Below are 19,664 nucleotides of genomic sequence, written 5' to 3'. Positions count from 1 at the left end.
ATAGATGCCCTGCTTCCATTGTGTTACTCCCTTTGTCCTCAACATCTCAAAATAGGAATACCAGACAGCTTCTTATTGATCATCCCGAGTCTCGATATGACAACTGAAGGAACTGCTTTGCAGCTATAATGTTTGATAGGTCCTAGGTATAGCGAATCGGCGGTGGCTTTAATCTCACAAAGGTAATGTTGGATATCTGAACAATCTCGGGATTTTCATTTACCCTTGTCAAACGTTGGGCTATTATCCTGCTTACTCAACAGTAAAAATAATACTGTATCCCACTATCAACATTGAAACGAACAAGATGAAACGACCTACGGAGTAGATGTGGAGAAGATGTGGGCGGATGCGACGGCTATAAGGAAAGTGACCATGCAGGGTGAGGCAGGCGCCACCGTTTCACCATGGAATAAGGGAACGAGTTATATCGTTGGCATTGGGCTTCGTTGAATAGTCATAAATAGTAATACTCCATGGAATTGACCTTACTATTCTCTGTCATTCGCCTCATATCTACTCCGTACGAGGTAGTATATTGTACGCAGTACATGCAAACCGTTGAGATCGACCGGTCTATTGACGCCTAGCGGGAACGGGGGATCAATAGCCGCTCATCTTGGCTACCCGGAAGCGTGCAACGTCATCCCCGTAAAAGTGCCTGTATGAATTCCCGAGGTCTTCCCGGGCCCTGGAGACCTGAACGACAGGTAAGCCCCAAAAATGTTCCAGAACGGGCGGGAACCCCGAAGCCTTTTTAGGCTGCCAGCGGCACGCCCACATGAACCAATTAGGGCTAGGGGCAAAACTCCAATTTTCAGGTCTCCGGCTGTGTCGGCTTTTTTTATGAAGTCGAAAGGGGCCAGGTACCCGAGGGGTTGTGACATGAGACATGGGAAATCCCTGTCACGTTGTAGGAAGATGCCAACCATTCATTATGCGACTTGGTGTGACAAGACATTTAGGTTGTATGCAGGAAGTCATACGGCTTTACGCCAATACCAATAAATATGGAAGATCAGAGGCAGATCATGGGAGTGCTAAATATGGAGCGGGAAGCGAGGGGGGTACGTCGTCACGGTTCAGCCCACATGTTCAAAGTTTTTTTCTTTCTAATCAGGACTATACTCCGTACATATAAAGTACATATATGTATGTTATTAACTCATTAACTTGTAATCCTTTTCTACTCTCTACTTCAACCCATACTGTATTAAATTTAAAATAAAAACGCTTCCCCAATCGGTCAAACGTCCATGGGACCCAGTTTTAACGTGTTTTCTATTGAAGTATCAGCCAATCAGAGTGACAGATTCCTGGGCGCTTGTGTTTAGTCTGAGACCAATACCAAATTAGGAATAGCGCCACCCAAAGTTCGGGACAAACACTGCCCAAAGGTTCACTTTCTCGCTTTGACTCCTTTTTCATTTTCCTGCTTATTTCTCTTTATTCTTGACTTGAGGTCAAATTCTTTCGTTACTTTGTACACACCTTCGTTATGCGTCTCTCCAGCCTCTCGTTCTTCATCCAGGCTCTACTGTTGACTGCGGTCGCAGCCCAGAGTGCTGGTGTCTCCAACCCCGTGCAGGATATCACAACTGAAACCACCTCATCCTCCTCTTCCGAAATCCCTGAAACCACATCGACTACATCATCCTCCACATCCTCTAAAGAGACTACTTCTGAGGAACCAACCACCACAGCCGACCCTACTACCAGCTCGACTTCTTCTTCTTCTTCCACCTCCTCCACCGAGCGTACAACCGATCCCGTCACCACCGAACCTACCACCTCAGCAGAGCCCTCCGCCACTCCGGAGCCTACCGTCGCTTCAACCACTTCCAAGAAGACTGACCCTGCCTCTAAGACAAGTACCGAGGGCGATGACACCACTTCGGCCAAGACCACTGCTACCCAGACCCCGGTCGTGAAGACCATCACCTCTTACGCGACCAGCGATGGATCTACCATCGCCAATGTGATGACCACCACCTCCACCCCCGCCCCCTCTCTTAACGGCGACAAGAGCTCCGGCTCTAGTGGTGTGTCTTCATCCGACAAGAAGATCATCATCGGTGTCGTGGTCGGTGTCGGCGGTGCCATCCTTATCGGTGCCGTGGGCTTGGTCTTCTGGAGAATCCACAAGAAGCGCAGTGAGCAATACGGCGATGAGGACGATCTCATGGGCGGCACCGCTGTGGGCTCCGGTCCTCGCGAGAAGGCCCCCAGCCCGGCCGGCAACACCCCCTTCAAGAACACACTAGACCAGTATCACAACCCTGGTCCTGTCAACGCGGCATCTAACTTTTAAATGTACTGCGTTGACTCGACACGTCGAAGTGTAATTCTTGTACGATCTTCATGCTTTTCTCAGGCGCTATGGACAGGATATGCGAGGTCATGGTTGCGTTTGTTTATTCGGTTGCAAAATTGCTTTTTCTTTTCGGGCGTTTTCACCCCCAGTCTCTCCCTTCATTGGTTGAACATCTGCGCATTCATTTGAGCGTTTTTTTGTCTCTGCAACCACCACATTCCTTTGTTTCGCAATCGCGATTCTCGACCCCTGCGCGACTGACAAAAAAACGGCACTACTTTTCCGTTATGCCTGTTATCTGTTTTTGATTCCCCGTATCTAGGCGCCTAGTGCTGTCCTATGGCAAACTCCATTATGCCTTGACCAATATTCTATTCTTGTACCTTTTGCAGCATCAGACGTCACAGATTGTATAGTGTTGATAGGCGCGTGCTGCAAAAGGTCCCTTCTATCTTGATCCGTTCCGATCTGTATGTATGTAATTCAAGGCAAATGAATCCAAGTGAAACAATCCACAGTACTATATCGTACCAAACTATGATGCATCGATGTAGATTAAGATCGACATCCGATCTCGATCCGAAGTATGTATCCACGTGGAATTGATCCACGTGATGCATTCCAGCCCTCGGAGATGGACACTAAGCATCCAATTCACCTTGGCAACCGTTCACCTAGCACTCTTGATTGTTCTCCCTTAACGAAGGTCGGACGTTATTAATGTGACGGTCGACCTTGCACCTCTAGCTGGAAGGTATAGGTAGCTCCTATAAGTATATTAGGGAGTGCAGAGCATTTGGGTGTCTTATGACTGACTAGATTTAGTAGATTAAACCTTTCTGCTCTCTGAAACATGCATACCTACCATATAAGTCCCATAGTAAACCGAAGAACCTTTCAATCCTCTCGCAAATCCGACTCTCGTTAAACAAGTAACTATTAGTTTAGACAAGACTAACTATACAGATCAAAGATAATTAGGGACACACTAAGCAGATATGAGTAAAGAAAAACAGAGAAAGGGATGAAAATAAAGCAAATTATCAACTGGAGGTGAATCCTGTCACATATATATGCTGCCACAATTAGCATCACAACAAGTACAACATAATCCTATGCTGTGCTGGCTAAGTGCAAATAACGAACACCTGAGTAGCTCCCAACATCCTCCATAGTACCATGTATGGCTGTATAGTGGAAACTGTTTGGGTATCGAAACTAAGCTGTCCGTCTGTCTGTCCTTGGTGGTTCGAAGAAATACAGCTAGTTGAACTTTTGTAGTCAATGCACACTGGAATGATATTAAAGCACCGGGAATGGATCAAGAACATCCGCATTGTATCCTCCGGTGAAGACAAGCTCCAAAAGTGAGATTTCCCTTCTATATCTCCTAGGTGTGCTAGCTTTGTTTGTTTGGTAGACATGGAGCTTCTTTGCGACAGCACTCCAGGGAGTTTATCTACTCGCCGACAGTACAATTTAGTCTAATCAGCATCGTAGTATTAAGGTCAACGAATAAGGTTTGGTAGTTGGAGCGGAAGTTTGCCGATCCAACACCCTATAAGGCGTACAGTCCTAGTTGTGCGAAGATCACTACCAATAACATCTACTTTACTAGCCCTATCAATTAAAGAAGAGCTGAGAGCAAGGAGTTAATCTAATGAGGACTTCTCATAGAAGGGTAAGCGTCGACTATCTAGGTTATATGAAGGTGTATGGATCAATCAGGCACGCTTTATAGAGATCATGAATCTACATCGTACGTTCTCTCTCCCGGCTTCTTCTCCGCTTTCAGACCGCTACATTTAGCCCATGAGGCTTTTGCAAGGTTTCCAGGGTTCTTGAGAGGCTGAAGACTAAGCGCCAAAGGATCGGCGCATCGTGCCAAGAGATCCGCTGTAACCACACACTATAGGATAGCCTCTTAAAACCATCGCCCCCAAACAAGCCAAGCAAACACCGAATTACTCCGCAACAGCGCCAATCAGCCAAGGCAAATTGTCGTTTGAAGCCCATCCTCAAGCAAGCAGATCTCGGACTCCCACATCCCCCATCTGGCTCGTGGAAATCCCGCCGTGTCGTTGGCTTGGGACGGGGAATCCTTCCCTTCTCCCCTAAAGGACAGTAAGCTAAGTGGTCTAGTTAGCCAGGGATGTAGGCCATTGCAAATGATGTCATTGAGGTGCCTAGTGCCCAACTTCGGACTTATGCTAGCTTGCAACGGCACAAGCCGACACAAAGCAAGTGTATAATGAACCCCTTAACGGCTGTCAGATGTATAATTTCTTCAATATCAGACTGAGTCCTCCCACATCTTGAAATTACATCCAGTTCACTTTTCTACAATCCAAAAACAATGCTCCAGCTCAAATCCACGCTCGCCCTTGGTCTCTCTCTACTCGTTTCTTCCACACTCGCAAAGGATGGCGAACTCTCCTCCGACCTTGTAGGCTGCAAAGAGGTCTCATGTCCCCTAGAAGATTTCGAGGACCGCTGCGCAGTGGGAGACGATGTCTTCCTTGGTATCGGACTATCCCGCATCCCCGACGTCCCCTCATCTCTCTCTGGGTTCTCCCTCGTAAAAGGTGTCAATGTATCTACTCCGCTTGACGGTGGCAACTCGGTCACACGCCCTTTCAGGTCAGTCTACTACCTCGGCACACCCCCAGACATAGAGGCCAAGGACCTATCTGGCTGCGTTGTTGTCTTCCACGATTCCCCGTCCGATGTTTTCAACGGGTCGACAGTGGAAGGTTCAAACACTGGGGATGAAACCCGCTCTGCGAGCGGTACCTGTTTCGATGTCATTGGCAAGACATGCATTGAAAAGGTTACGGAAAAGGCAACGAAATCAGTTAAAGAGGCTGGTGGAAACTGCACGACACTTGAGCAGGAATTGAAGAAGTTTTCTCTTGATAAGTGTGATCGATTCGCGGATGCAGGTGGCAAGCTTGGGAATTTCAGTGTTAAGGCGCTCGATGATCTTGTTGCGGTTAAGAATTCCACCAACTGCTGGCCTATTCAGCCCAAGGCTGATCAGTTGATTGAGATTGGGAGTTTCATTACGCTGGTAAGTGGAGTTCCCTTCGTGTTGAACATATGCAGTTGTTAATATATGCGATAGAGGGATTACACAGCAAACGCTATGGTTGAGGAGGCCTGGAAGATTACTCCGGTCCTCACTGTGTTCACTGGGAAGGGGAACAACAGTCTTGTCGACGAAACTGTTTCTCAGCTGACATGTATGAAGGTCGTCACTCATCTGGCACCCCCTCCTGACTCGTATAAGAATTCAGCGGTGGCTGTCAAGGTAAGCGGCTTTGCTGCTGGCATTGCGGTACTAGCTGGAATTTTTGCATTCTTGTAGATAATTGGATTGTTTGAAATAGCCAAATTGAAAAGCGTGTTCAGTGTTGCCAATTGGATTATGTTGGAATATCAGTATTCTAGATGAAATCTGATACTGCAAGGGGTAAAACGCGCTAAATTAGCGCGACTTCGACGTGTGTCTACAAACATACAATTTTATCTCTTAGACTTCTACGGTGTAAACATACTATGATTCACTCTCAGATCAATACAATTTACCTGAATAGGTAGCTCTAAAGAAACCAAGCCAGACACCAAACACCAAACCCACAAGCCCACAACTGACGCAACCGACATCCGCATCCGACGGATCCAGACCTCCATCACCATCTCCATATAATCCACACCTACACGATGTTCGCAATCCAATCCCCCCAAACACCCTTCCGCCAAACCCAATACACACCAACCCACTCCTCCCCTCTCACCAGACACACCATGTCCCCAACGCGCCAAAGCGCGTCGCAAAGCACCCCAAACCTCTTCACCAACCCACCCCCAATCTTTAACATCCAAACCGAACCAATCACCCGCCACACCCAAACCAACCACTCCCCAATCGCAATGAACTTCAATGCGTCCGCCTCTGCCTCAACAACACCAACCTCAAACGCATTCTCCTCAAACCCCTTCTTCACCCAACCCCAAACCTCCCCTAGTACCCCAACACGCCAGAAACCCAAATACGAAGCCCGCTACGCCTCCATCGCAAATCCCCTTAAAGATGCAGCGAGTCTGGCGCGCTCGAAAACGCGTAAGATGTTTCTTAATCGCGTGCGGCATGAGCGTGACGATGGACGGTTTGAGGCGCGTGGGGAGCAGATGATGCGTATGGAACATCTTGCTGATCGGAGGCGGTGGGAGGAGAGTATGGCGAGGGATGGGGAGGGGGTTGTTGGGGGGTTTGAGGGGGATGAGGATGATATGCTACCTGGTATGTTTTTTGTTTCTGAGTTGGGTTGGATTGAGGATTGGTGGACATTGCTGACGGGTTTTGGTAGATGATGCTGAGGCGCTTGATGAATTTATTTCACAGGAGGAGGCTATGGAGATGGCGCTGAGGGAGACGCAGAGTGGTGTTCCTGGGAGGGTTGAGCATTTACGGTCCAATGGACCGGGTGTGTTGTTTAGTGACGATGAGTATGATGATATCTTTATGGGGTTGTCAGAACCTCGAGGGCATCAGTCGCAGTCGCAGGATATGGATATGTCATGAGTGGGCTAAGGCTGGGACTATGGGCAGAGTGTTGATTTTATTTGCGAGTCATTGCATTGGGCGGCGTTTTGATTCCATTTGGGCTGGGCGGGATGGGCCGGATATATACATCAAGTAAATAAGGGTATATGGACATGGGTTGCGCATATGTACAATACAGAGACGGACGATGTATGACAAGGGAAACAAGCAAGCCTCGACATCAAGACAACATCTTTCAATCTTCAATCATACATTTTCAAGATCATCTCACTGCTGTGGGCAATCAGGCACTCCGCCAGCTCCAGACATCGCACCACCCAGGTCTTCCATAAGGGGATTCGACACGAGTTCTTCAGGCGGGCTTCCAGCGGCTTGCATCTAGGGATATAGTCAGTAAGCAACACTCCCCAAGATCTCACTCCAAATATAAAAGTAACAACTCACCTCCTGCATCCTCTCCCACACATACTCCCGACACTTAGGATCATCATCCGAGAACCCCTTCTCCTCAAACTTCCCCACAATCTGCTTAACAACGCGCGCCTGCGTCTCAAACCGCCCCATATCCTCAACAGAAACCTTCCCACTACCCTTATTCTTCTCAATCCACGGGCCAAACTTAACATCCAACTCCTTCATCGGCTCATACAACATCTCCTTATTAGAAAGCTGCTCCATCATCCCCATAAACATCTTCGACAAATCCCCATCGTCACCGGCTCCCGATGCACCAGCCTCAACAGCCTTGAGCAGCTGCGCCAGCATATCATCAGAGATATCATCTTCATTACCAGCCGCAGCAGTAGCTTTATCACCACTTTCTTTCATCCGACCCATCGTGCGCTGAATAGCGTCGTTGAATGAATCGGGTTGTTCCGCGCCTGCGCCTGTAGCTGTAGATGTAGCTGGCGTGCTTGACGATCCCTGGGTACTAGGAGCAGAGAGACCAGCCGCGGCAGCGGCAGCAGCAAGGGTCTCCGCTGAGGCGCCAGCACCACCCTCCTCGGCCATCACGTCTGCGAGGAGCTGTTTGAGGAAATCGCCGGGTGGGATGCCGCTCTCTTCGAGCTGTTTGGCGAATACGTCGGCGCCTTGGTCGACTGTTGCTTGGAAGTTGGGGTCTGAGGTGGTTGCGCCGCTTGGTCCCATCATGTTCGCCATGTCTTGTTCGAGTTGCTTGAGGAAGGCATCTTCGTCGAAGTCTGGGGGTGTGATTCCTGTTGAGGGGTTGGGGTTGGTAGTGGGTGGGTTTACAGGGGCGGGTTTGGGTTTGTTGAAGTCGTCGAGGACGTCTGCAGGTGTGAGTGTGTATTCTGCGTGGTGGGGTGAGGGGGAGGGGGGGGGAGGGAAGGGGAAGGGGGGGGGGGGATTTGTTACCATCTAACTCATCGAAGTCTGAGTCTTCATCGTCATCTGCAGCTACAGCTGGTTTCTGCGATTGTGCTGGTGCTGGTGCTGGTGCTGGTGCTGGTGCTGGTTCTGGTGCTGCCGGTGCTGGGGTGGCTGCGGCCGTGTTTTGCGCGGGCTGGGATTCTGTCGCGGTCACGGTAGGAGCCTCGGGGCGATCCTCGGTAGGCAAGGGGGTGGACATATTGTGCAAGAGGAATAAACTATTCTCAATTGAAGATACGGCCCGGTCGGAGTGAAGGTTAATTTTTTTGAGGTTGAAAGTCTGGAGATGAGGTTGACATGTGACGGGTGTTTTGGCGGGGGGAATGCCGATCGCCGAGGGTTTACATTTTGCCTAGGTAGAGACTATATGTGCTACAATTATTCAACATCTATAGAAATAGAGTAGAAATGAAGATATTTCATATTTAAAAGGAAACAAGTCAAGTTCTCTATAATTTCGGCACGGTTAAATCGAGATCGAGTTGTTACCCCTACAAAAGTACGATTAGATTCTTCAATACTATTAATAAATCATATAAGATCTCAACACTTTACAATATAATGTACCCGCGAACTCCGCACATCCAACAGCCATGAGATCATAAGTCCAGACCAAATGTGATCCAATTCTTGGCAAATATACCCCCCGCATAATCTCAGGCTGTTCCATAGAGAAAAATCTGCAATGCATTCTAAGTCCGGGGAAGGGGCGTCATGCGATGATCCTTGGTGTCCGAGGGGGAAGAGGCGCATGATTCGCTTCCGAGTGCCCCAATGGGTCAGGGCAATGGGGTCATGTGGCATTTAAATCTGAAGGCGGAGGACTCCGACCCAATAATGTTCAATAATGTCAATAATGGGACGATCTGGCCGGTATCGGATATACGGTATCACCACGTTCAGGGTTCTCCGCGGACAACTTTTCAGCTTATAGGTGGCAGTTTACAAGGTTGCATATTGTAAGTGAAATGTGAAGTTTTACAAAGTTGCAATGTATTCTCAATTCAATACGGCATAACCTTGGAAAGGCATCCACAAAAGGTTTTGTGGATCATGTGTCCATGGAAATGAATAAGGCCATTCAACTAAAAACGTGGACCCAAGAAAATAAAAACCCAAAGTAGTTAGAGAAAGGAGAAAAAAAGAAAAAAAAGATCAAAAGAGTTCACCTGGGCAGGTACGCGAGAGAGCCCCTCCTGACCGGACAGACTTTTTTTTGTTAGTCAATTGCTTTACTTATTTTTTTTTTTTTCCTTTTATCTCAATTCCTCTGACTCTTCCTTTCTCATAATTCAGTTTTCTTTATGTCACTTGAATACCTTGAAAGCACGTCCCTTTAGCCGCGCGTGTGTGTCTACCTTGACTGGCTCTTTTCCCCCCTTTACCCTTTTTATCCTTTTTCCCTTTTTTTTCTTTTTTTTTTTCTCTTTTTTGCCGGCCAACAGGTCCGGCAACGCGGGGAAAACTGGCTGTGTCTGTTCCGTGTGCGGAGGGCCGCCTACAGGCTTGAATTAGATTATATAATGGTCTCTATGGTTGATCATAGTGATATGGTCATGGACTCAATCGTTCCTAAACATGAACCTGGTCCTGATGGTTCCATCAGTTCGACCGTGTCGACACCAGATCCAGAAGCAGAACCCTTGACTCAGGATGCTGCGCAAACTCAGAAGAGGAAGGGAGGCAGGAAACCTGTACGTAACATCTTTGGCAAATCTGGGGCCCCGCATTCCCTGTGTTACTTATATTATATTGTATACTAACTCGCCCTTCAGATATATGCCACCTCAGAAGAGCGAAAGCAACGCAACAGGCAGGCCCAGGCGGCCTTCCGAGAACGCAGGACGGAGTATATCCGCCAGCTAGAGACCACCATCAAACGCAATGAGGAATCTCTGCAGAGTCTACAGCAGAGTCATCGCAGTGCCGCCGACGAATGTCTAATGTTGCGGTACAAGAACTCCCTGCTGGAGCGGATTCTCCTTGAAAAAGGTACCCAAACCTCTGGTTCAAACTTCTAGTCCAAATCTCAACTAACCACCCCCCCAGGCATCGATGTCCAGGCTGAACTACGCCTGAAAACAGGGGCGCCGGGTGCTCCCCCCAAGGCAAACCCTATGCCCAAGGCACCCAGTGCAGCGGCCCGCCCTAACCAGCGACACCCCGCAGGCATCGCCTCGAAGCCCGAGACGTTCGGCATGTCGCAGCGGGAAGGCGCATACGGGATCCCGTCGCCACAGTTCCAAGCAACCCCCACCTCGCACGTTTCCTCGCCCTCGCACGCCAAGTCCCCCGGCTTCGGTTTCCAGGGAGCCATGTCACCGGCCGAGGGACGACCCCAGCTCCTCCCTCAACCCCGGACTTTCAGTCAGACGTCGCCACCAGCGATCAGCATGCCACAGACCGAACCGCCAGATTCCAAGCCCCAATCCCGTGGAGCCATGGGTCCTCGCGGTGCGCGGGTCGCGGCTGCATACTATCCATCTCCATTCCAGAAACACTACGATCAACTCGGTAAGCCTATCTTTGCCTCGATACAACAGGTTCCTCCCCAGCTGACCTCTCAAGCAGAACAAGAGTATGATGCCCAGGCCGACATGGTCGATGACGACCACGACGGCTCAACATCCTATGTCCCCGGCTTCACCCCGCAGTCCGTCGCCTCAGGCTCCCACAATATGTCCGGTTTCAACCAACCACCGGGCGAGGGCACGCCCAGCGATTTCGGAAATGCAAATCAGCTGCTCGGCCAGTACGAGCCGATGCTGGACACGGATCCGTTCGGGTTAAGCGCTAGCATGCACTTCCCCACCCCGTTCAACTACGAGCACAACTCGAGGCAATGAACTTGAAAAAAAATTTGTCTACCTTTTTCTCTTCTTTCTTTCTTTTATTCTCTTGTTTTATATTCATATCTCTGTCCATCTTATGTGGCAAATGATCATCTCTCCCTAAAAGTTTGATATGAGCATTTCCCGGCGTTGCGAGGTTTTGATACCATTCTCTTCTGGTTTTCGTCAGAGGTATATTTATATGACTTTTTTGTATATGAATTCTTAACATCACGGCCTTTAGCTAATTTAACCATCTGCATATTTTGCATCTACTATACCTGCAATTCTACTCGAATCAATGAAACTCATACTCATATTCCTAACTCGCCATCTCCTTCACTCTACATCTAGCAGGATTTGGAGGAATTGGTTGCGTTCCAGGCTGTTTTTAACGTCTGAGACGTCCATTGATTGTAGATCGAGATTAAGATTACTAGTGTTGTGTTCGCTATTGCATATGAGAGACCATGTTTCTTGTGCCCTTGGTGCTTCCTTTGATACTATGGATATATCCAGTATTGCTGCTGCGGCCCATAGGGGTTGACAAGGGCGGAGTTTGGTGTTTAGGTGTGGGATTCTGTTTATATGGGGTTGGGTTTTGGGGATGGTTGCAGGCAACACTTGTAATGTACTTCGGGCAATGGGGCCGAATCTCATCGCACTTCACTAAGAGTTCCTGTAAAAATATGGGAGCCATGTCTTGGTTTAGTATGCCCCTTGCGCTTGGGGAATATCTTCTGCGGTTCAGATTTTAGGCTGAAAAAGATACGGTCTGAAGGAATGGGATAATTCGTGTCTATGGGTAGTTTGTCCAGTTGACGTAGGTACGTAACTCCGCAACCGCGACATGGTGATCTTAGTAGCTTGGAGCCGCAATCAATAGTATTTCGCCTCGGACATTATTAATAATTCTTCTTAAAGGCGGACCAGGGGAATAACGGGATTGAAGCCTTAATATGGAGTTAGGGAATAGCTGTGTGGAGTTAAGCAACTAGTTATGTCCGGGTTGTACGAGTATCTAGTTCCTCGATGGCTCGATCTATAAAGGGTCGCGAACTCGCTTTCTGTATAGCTTTCATCATAGCAATCTAATTACATAATTCAAGCAAGAGAATACCAGACTCCCGGCTTTCATCTTCTATACTTCACGCTTCATCAACCTCACTACAACCATTCTCACCATGCACGTCTTCGTTACTGGAGCCACTGGCTTCATCGGCAGAGCAGTTGTCAACGAGCTCTTAACCGCCGGCCACACGGTCACAGGCCTCGCCCGCTCCGATGAAGCCGCCGCTTCCCTGACGGCAAAAGGTGTCAAAGTACTCCGCGGTTCCTTCCGCGACTCCGCGATCATCAAGCAAGGAGCAAGCGAAGCCGACGGCGTGATCAACCTTGCATTCGACCACGACTTCAGCAAGTACGAGCAGAACTGCCTCGACGAAAAAGAAGCCATCGAAACTCTAGGCTCAGTCCTGATCGGAACCAACAAGCCTCTGATCACCACCTCCGGCACCCTGGGGCTCTCCAAGGGCCAACTCAGCACGGAAGACGAAGTCATTGATTACGAACAATCGATGAACATCCGCGCTCGTAACGAGAAAGTCATTTCCCGTCTTGCCGAGCAAAACGTGCGCGCTTGTGTCATCCGTCTACCACCGACTGTACACGGCGAGGAGGACCATGCGTTCGTCGATAGACTCGCTGCTTTGGCGCATTCGCAGGGCAATGCGATTTACGTCGATGAGGGATTCAATCGATGGCCTGCTGTTCATCGTCATGATGCTGCTCGGCTCTACCGACTTGCCCTAGAAAAGGGTGTTGCTGGAAGCATATACCATGCTGTGGCCGAGGAGGGTGTTCCCCTGAAAGATATTGCTGCAGCTATTGGTCAAAATCTAGATCTTCCTGCTGTATCCAAGTCTGTTGAAGAAATGGGGAGTCTTGACGGTTTCATGTCTATGGTTATGAGCCTCGATAACCCGACTTCAAGCAAGAAGACCCAGGAACTTCTTGGTTGGGAACCAGTTGGCCGGAAGCTTTTGGATGATATCAAGGCCGGTGTTTATGCCCAGAAGTGAGGGATTACATGTAATTTGGTATATAATCTGTATATAATTTTGGCACAAAGAAAGCTTTGGAGCTTTGGGCATACATGACCGGAATGCATACCCAAGGGATAGAGAATGACCAATGCAATTGCTAGCCCGATGCAACCATCCCCACTACATACCAATGTAAATCCAAACTTATCATATTTTTCGCCACGGATAGCTCCATGATTACATAGCTACTGCAAGGTTGCAATAAAGTACTACGGTGTTGTCCACAGTCAGATCGGCATACTCCACCGTAACATGTCATGTTCTGTGTAAGCTAAATGGATATGGAAAATATGCATAAGATCATATACCGAAAGGGTGGATATTAATTGTAGAGCGAATAAACCCAGCAAGTATGAGAAACAGATCCCCCAGAGCAGTCCTTGACGTAATGATTACGTAAGGTACCCTAAGCCCTAGACTGCGGGCAGCCAATCAGCAGGCGCGGGCATCTTCGCTTAGGAGCAGAAGCCGCCTTTCCTGATTAGTCACCTTACACCTTGCAACCACAAACCGTGGACCTCTCTTCACCCTGATCATTCATCATCATCAAATTGACAGGCCGGATTCCCTTGGGTTCTGCCTTGTGCCCCGTTAACTCCTCTAGACCGATTGTCTAAAGTTGAGCGCCTCCCCCCGGAAGGTCTCCGAAACACAACAGGCGTCATGGCGGAGTCCGTCCGGTCGAAGGTACGCTGAAATTGGAGCTCTCCTGCGCGCTGCTAGCGACGCAATGAAAGATATCGCGATCTGGAAGCGATTTGGGGGCGAGGAATTTTTTTAAATGTTCAATAACTAATTCGAATTGATTTCATATAGAACCTCTACGAGCTTCTGGGTAAATTTATCCTCTCCCCCCTCCCTTGAATCCCAATCCTCGGCTATCTTCTCCGACGACAATGAGCTCTTTCTATTCAGAAGAAAACAGCTCCATTCGAATCCGTCTCGTCCGTTTCTTCGGTCCATTTGATCGCTAACGTTACCTATCATCAGGTAACGACCCAGAGCTCGACCCCAGCAGACCCGCTCCTCCCCCCACGAAGGCTGTCGACCGCCCCGCCGACCGCTCCGGAAAGCGTGATACTCCCAAGGAGCAGCCCGCTCGTCACACCGAGGCCAACGCCCGCCGTGGTGGCAACCGTGCCGCTGGCAACGAGGCCGGTATGTGAATCTAAGAATCGATTATAATCGGAATAATCGGAACTAATGAATTGGGTAGCTTACCGTGACCGCAACGCTGGCCGTACCCACAACCGTGAGAAGCCCACTGATGAGGCTGCTCCCCCCGCCCGCCGTGGTGGCCGTGGCGGCCGCGGTGACCGCCAGTCCCGCACTGGTCAGACGTAAGCGAATCCCTCGAAACGAATGAAACCCGAACGAAAAATCATGAGAAATCATGAGATTTCACTTGGGGAAATTATCCAATTTCGAAATGATGAAAACTAACCTGAATTTTCGATAATACAGCGACACCCGCAAGCAGGTCCAGCAGGGCTGGGGTGCCGAGAGCGGCGAGAAGACCCTAGACGATGAGCGCCAGGGCGAGAAGATCGCCAAGAAGGAGGAGAACGAGCCCCAGACTCCCGTCGAGGCCGAGGAGCAGGAGGAGCCCGATAACTCCAAGTCCTTCGCCGACTACCTTGCCGAGAAGGCCCAGCGCGAGACTCTCGCCGCCAAGCCCGAGCGCACCGCCAACGAGGGCACCAAGCTCGACAAGAAGTGGGCTGCCGCCAAGGAGCTCGCCAAGCAGGAGGAAGCCTCCTACATCCAGCCCTCCCAGGAGAAGGCCAAGCGCGAGAAGCAGCGCAAGGAGAAGAACTTCCTTGACGTTGACCTCCGCTACGTCGAGCCTCCCCGCAGCGGCCCCGCTCCCCGCGGCCGTGGCGACCGTGCCCCCCGTGGTGACCGTCCCGCCCGTGGTGGTGAGCGCAGCGAGCGTGGCCGTGGTGGCCCCCGTGGTGGCGACCGTGCCCCCCGCGGTGACCGCCCTGCCCGTGGTGGTGCTGCCCCCGCTGCCCGCGGTGGTGCTCCCCGTGGCAACGCCCGTGGCCCTGCCGGCCCTACCGTCGACGAGAAGAACTTCCCCAGCCTCGGCGGCAACTAAATTGCCTGACCTTGTCGGGAACTCGTGCTCCCAGACATGGATATCTTTTATATTTCCGACTCTTCCATCCCTTTTCTCCATCTGCTAGGTGTGCAAGTTCACCCGGAGGTGGTATTTATTGTGTCGCTTCAATCTGTGATGGTTTTTATTTTCTCTTTCCCATGGGGATTGGGGACTGGGAGTTTGGGATGTGAAGGGTTCTCTATGCTTCTGTCGGATGCAAAAACTGCCCAGTTTTAAGTTTTTTCTTTTATCTTGGGAAAAGACATATTCCGGGTTGGTCTTATATGTGTTGTTGTGTGTGTTTACATTTGCCTTCGGTGAGCAAACGCGAATTGGATGACTGAATTCAATGGGCCCATGTAATTTGAATCGATCCAGAAGAAGTCAACAAAAAAATAGGAACGCAAAGAAATCTTCAATTGAATTACGGGACATGTCTGCTTCTTATATCCACTAGAGTATTAGTATCTTAGATCTGCCAGGGGGGTTGTACTTGGACAGGCAGATGTACATTTTTCGATGTATGGGATGGACTGGCACAGAATAGACCAAAATTGTGGTTGCATTTACCCAAGGTGCTACGGATATATGTATGGACTTAACGCTAGGTATGTACTAATGATAAGATAGCAAAAGTGGCACCATCCTGGCCGGGGTATGGATGCAATGAAACTGAGAGACGACAACAGATCCACTGTGTCAACAGCCTCTCCATCTATGACCCCTCGCTGTGACGAATGCAAGCTTCTACAGCTCCTCGCCGTGACGGTTCTGCCCCAACATGGTGAACTCTTTGGCGGCAAACTCGGCATTCTGGGTCCAAATCGCCAAGGTCTCCTCATCGACTTCGTCGAGGAAAGACAGGCCAGTCATGGCCTTTCCACCACAGGCACGCTCCAACGCTAGGAAAGCAAAATGGCCACCAATGACAGGCCGAGCGAAGAAGGTCGGATTAGGGAAGCCCCCGTTACCCTCCGTGTCGTGCAAGTCCGTGAATGGACGATCGGTGGTGGTCTCATTAACCCAGCGAGCGACAGAGTCGAGGACCTCTGTACGCACATCCTTGGAAGCAACAGCCATGGAGAAGAACTCCCAGTCGGTCTTGGTGTACAGGTGGCGGCTGTCGAGAGGAAGGCCGTACTTCTGACGCACATAGTGATACCAGACCGACTGCTTCTGGTAGATGTGACGTGGAACAAAGCCAGGCGAATCAGTATCGGTATCCTCTAGATGGAAGCAGAGCTGGGCATCGGCGTAGAGGTTGTAGAGCGTTGTCCAAGAGCCATACCAGTCGTAGGCGAGCTTGGCATGGGAGCCATCCCGGGACATGCCAAACTCCTCCCATTTGACGACGTAGTCGCTGGCGACTTTCTGCGTTTGTAGTTAGTCAATCTGTCAGGACACACGGATAAAAGACAGTTCGTACCTTGAAATAAGCTGCGTCAGCATCCTGACCAGCTACCTCGGCGATCTTACTCATGGCGTTGATGCCCACAATTCCCTTGAGAGCTAGATTGGTCTGGAGAGCCAGCCAGCCTGCAAAGTCATCGGTAGAGACTATTCTCAAGATTAGCTTGGATGAATACACCACCAGAAACGACAGAGAGATTGTTCTTACGTTGGTTAGCAGGCTCAAGAGAGAACTCCACCAGATATCCGGTCCACTGTTTCCAAAGAGTATAGCTCCGCTTCACCCATTTCTCGGCTTCGTGCTGGCCCTTATTACCGCCACCCCATTTGCCATCTTGGTGAGCAATTCCAGACAGTACCTGCAGGTTACCAAGAGGGAAAATTCCAGAATTCTCGTTTTCAGGGCTTGATGAGGGCAACCCCTGTGTTGACCAGATGGAGGAGGCCGCGGCAGAGTCTTCATATCGAAGCGAGTTCACGATAGCCAAACCCATGATGAGGATATTACCACACTCTTCGACCGGCATGTACTCATCCTTCCCGTCAGGATGTCCAGTGGCATTGGGGAAGTGTGTCCCCAAGTCGTGCATCGCATATTTATTAGGGTATTGCCCGCTCAGCATGTGTTCGATCAGCGGCTCCAAAAGGTACGCCAACCACCGGGGGTTCGTGTACATGAAGAATGGGAACGCGGGGAAGATGACATCGATAGTTTGGAAGTTTCCATTTGAAGAGATCTCCTTTAAGAACAGGATCGGGTCGTCCGGGGTTCCTGAAAAGGTAGTTGCGCCCATGACCTGCCGCGCAGTTAGGGCAACGATCTCAACATAGTCATCAGCTCCAGACAGGTACGCATCATCTGCCAATTGCTGCGAGTAATTGGATGCTAGAGAACTAGCTGCAGCGAAGTCTCTGTAGTGGAAATTCAGGAGCTCTTCGGTTGTTGGATACCAAGATTCCCACAAGGGTCGCATCATGGTGAGTCCACGAGATGACGCATACTGAACAACAGGAATTTGGATAAAGGCGAGAGTGAATGTTACGCTGTCGGCGTAACTCTTGGATGAATGGCCGAGGTGGAAAGTTTTGGAGAAGGCAAAAACGGGCGATCGATCCCGAATTGCGCGGAATTTATCATCGTTGGTGTTTTGCAGAGCTCCAGAGCTAGCGAAGACTCGGCGTACCTGAGTCGCATCTCCAGACTGGTATTCAACATCCTGGGCTGTGATTAGCTATAGATCGGTTTGATTTGACGATATCGGACTTACAGATGGTCCAGTGAAATGAAGAGTCCCCCATTCGGCACGGTCGCGAGTCTCTGTGAGATCAAGCTCGTTCTCCCTCCGCACTTGCCATCGATTAAGGGCAGGCTGCTCATTCTCGATTTTCAAACTATCCAATCCCCACTTGATCTTGCTACCAGTATCTCCGCTGACCCAACGGCCGTCAACATCCATATAGATGCTGACGTCGACATCGCCTTGGACATCAATTGTGACATAGGAGGCCGGAATTGACTGACGTAGAGTTGAAGTTGGTGTAATAGGTGAAAGGAATGAAATTGTAATGTCGATAGGGTTTGCAGTACCGGTGTCGATATGGTAGGTCAGGTTGGTCGTTGAGGCATCGTAGTTCAGGCCAAGATAGTTGGGGAACTTGATCTTGTAGCTGTAATTTTGTAAGTGCCTAAATCCTCACATATGAGTGTAAATCCATACCTTGCCTTAGCATCCAAAGACTCGTGAGGTTTTCCAAGAAGAGGGTAAACAGTATCCTGACCCGGAAGGTGAGCCATCAAAGAAAGTCCCACCTCCTCTCCAGTGTAGAACATGGGCCATTTTGACCAAGGTGTATCGCGAGCGTTTGCAAGCCAGGTGCTCAGATATGGATTTCGTACGATCAAAGGGATCACAGGTGGAGTGAGCGAAGATGCGGTGCTAACCACTGCCTGAAAGACAGCGGCCAGGACCACAAACGACAGCTGCATGGTCACGCTTGGCGAAGGTGACACAGCGTTTGTCCCACGATAAAATTGGGGGCAAGAATGGAATATTCAAATGTAACGAATGTAATGTACCTGAAATGAAAGTTGTAGCAATGGAGAAGTGGAAATCAAGGGAGAAGAAAGAATGTCAGGTACATAGGTAGATGATGAAATGCGGGGGAAGGATCAACGTTGGAAGTCACTTCTTGGCTTTAAGAAGTTGAGAGGTGAGTTTTATATTGCTCTAGTCATCTCATCTTTTCCTTATTTTATCCTTTTCCTCCTTTACAGTGCATTGAGACTCAAGCTCTTCTTCTCAACCGATGACGTCATGGGCACTATCTAATCAGAGTACATGCATATTGTGCCTACGGATACTATGCATTGTTCTGGACTACATCCGGCATACTTTTATTGAATCGTAAGTCAAAAAATGAGAGATCAGTAAAAGAAGCCATGGTTGTTGAATGACAATCGCTGTTTTCGGCAATTTATAACTACTGGAATGAAGGCCTGAAAAGTCAGGTCAACATCTATTGTATTCTGTCTACGGAGTATATATCCACCAAATACATAGACATAGGGGCTTTAGCTTGATGGGGAATGTGAGTTTAAGTTATTGCCATAATTCAAGCATCTGTTGATGTTGTTTGCCTTGATGTTCCAAGGTCAGCTATACTATATGGATAATTATACCTGTTAGATACGATATTGAGTCGGTCGTGTGTAGTTTATATAGACCACAACGGGCTGTAAGGAAAGTATACATTAGCATAGAATAATGGAATAAGATGTCATTAAGCAGAATAAGATTACCAGCATCAAAAAAGCAAGAAGCACCGCAATAGAGCAACATCTAGTGTGTCATTGAGAAGCGACAACATACAGACCACTAGAGCAATATTACCTGCAACATAGTAGATCCCCTTTGATGGAGGCTTATAGAAGGGTTATAAG

The 19,664-nt window shown here is 49.2% G+C and overlaps 8 protein-coding genes across 8 annotated transcripts; 6 read left to right on the top strand and 2 right to left on the bottom strand.

The window, feature by feature from the left end:
• Positions 1-1,498: 1,498 nt before the first annotated feature.
• midA (putative cell wall protein) lies at positions 1,499-2,311 on the top strand (the record flags this gene model as incomplete). Its single annotated transcript, XM_056720169.1, has 1 exon — positions 1,499-2,311. One exon carries the CDS (start codon positions 1,499-1,501, stop codon positions 2,309-2,311), a length of 813 nt encoding a protein of 270 aa, XP_056584304.1.
• Positions 2,312-4,670: 2,359 nt separating this feature from the next.
• Positions 4,671-5,681, top strand: N7517_002438 (uncharacterized protein; the record flags this gene model as incomplete). Its single annotated transcript, XM_056720168.1, has 2 exons — positions 4,671-5,384; positions 5,439-5,681. The coding sequence occupies 2 exons, from the start codon at positions 4,671-4,673 to the stop codon at positions 5,679-5,681; spliced, it is 957 nt and encodes a 318-aa protein (XP_056584303.1).
• A 356-nt stretch (positions 5,682-6,037) lies between these two features.
• Positions 6,038-6,899, top strand: N7517_002437 (uncharacterized protein; the record flags this gene model as incomplete). Its single annotated transcript, XM_056720167.1, has 2 exons — positions 6,038-6,617; positions 6,685-6,899. The coding sequence occupies 2 exons, from the start codon at positions 6,038-6,040 to the stop codon at positions 6,897-6,899; spliced, it is 795 nt and encodes a 264-aa protein (XP_056584302.1).
• Positions 6,900-7,148: 249 nt separating this feature from the next.
• On the bottom strand, positions 7,149-8,472 carry pex19 (putative peroxisomal membrane protein receptor Pex19; the record flags this gene model as incomplete). Its single annotated transcript, XM_056720166.1, has 3 exons — positions 7,149-7,259; positions 7,326-8,173; positions 8,259-8,472. 3 exons carry the CDS (start codon positions 8,470-8,472, stop codon positions 7,149-7,151), a joined length of 1,173 nt encoding a protein of 390 aa, XP_056584301.1.
• A 1,324-nt stretch (positions 8,473-9,796) lies between these two features.
• Positions 9,797-11,119, top strand: N7517_002435 (bZIP transcription factor; the record flags this gene model as incomplete). The annotated part of the gene is made up of 3 exons (XM_056720165.1): positions 9,797-9,967; positions 10,049-10,265; positions 10,323-11,119. 3 exons carry the CDS (start codon positions 9,797-9,799, stop codon positions 11,117-11,119), a joined length of 1,185 nt encoding a protein of 394 aa, XP_056584300.1.
• Positions 11,120-12,288: 1,169 nt separating this feature from the next.
• Positions 12,289-13,185, top strand: N7517_002434 (SDR family oxidoreductase; the record flags this gene model as incomplete). Its single annotated transcript, XM_056720164.1, has 1 exon — positions 12,289-13,185. One exon carries the CDS (start codon positions 12,289-12,291, stop codon positions 13,183-13,185), a length of 897 nt encoding a protein of 298 aa, XP_056584299.1.
• A 554-nt stretch (positions 13,186-13,739) lies between these two features.
• stm1 (uncharacterized protein) lies at positions 13,740-15,445 on the top strand. The gene is made up of 5 exons (XM_056720163.1): positions 13,740-13,896; positions 14,026-14,044; positions 14,200-14,367; positions 14,426-14,549; positions 14,674-15,445. Exons 1-5 carry the CDS (start codon positions 13,873-13,875, stop codon positions 15,308-15,310), a joined length of 972 nt encoding a protein of 323 aa, XP_056584298.1. The 5' UTR covers positions 13,740-13,872; the 3' UTR covers positions 15,311-15,445.
• Positions 15,446-16,060: 615 nt separating this feature from the next.
• On the bottom strand, positions 16,061-18,710 carry N7517_002432 (putative glutaminase; the record flags this gene model as incomplete). Its single annotated transcript, XM_056720162.1, has 5 exons — positions 16,061-16,684; positions 16,740-16,870; positions 16,932-17,940; positions 17,992-18,391; positions 18,442-18,710. 5 exons carry the CDS (start codon positions 18,708-18,710, stop codon positions 16,061-16,063), a joined length of 2,433 nt encoding a protein of 810 aa, XP_056584297.1.
• Between the last annotated feature and the right edge of the window lie 954 nt (positions 18,711-19,664).

This window comes from Penicillium concentricum (assembly GCF_028827145.1).
Source record: "Penicillium concentricum strain IBT 3081 chromosome Unknown utg000001l_segment0_segment0, whole genome shotgun sequence".
NCBI classification, from domain to species: Eukaryota; Fungi; Ascomycota; class Eurotiomycetes; order Eurotiales; family Aspergillaceae; genus Penicillium; species Penicillium concentricum.
The sequence above is the reverse complement of the archived record's forward strand: the minus strand, read 5'-3'. Positions and strand labels throughout refer to the sequence as shown.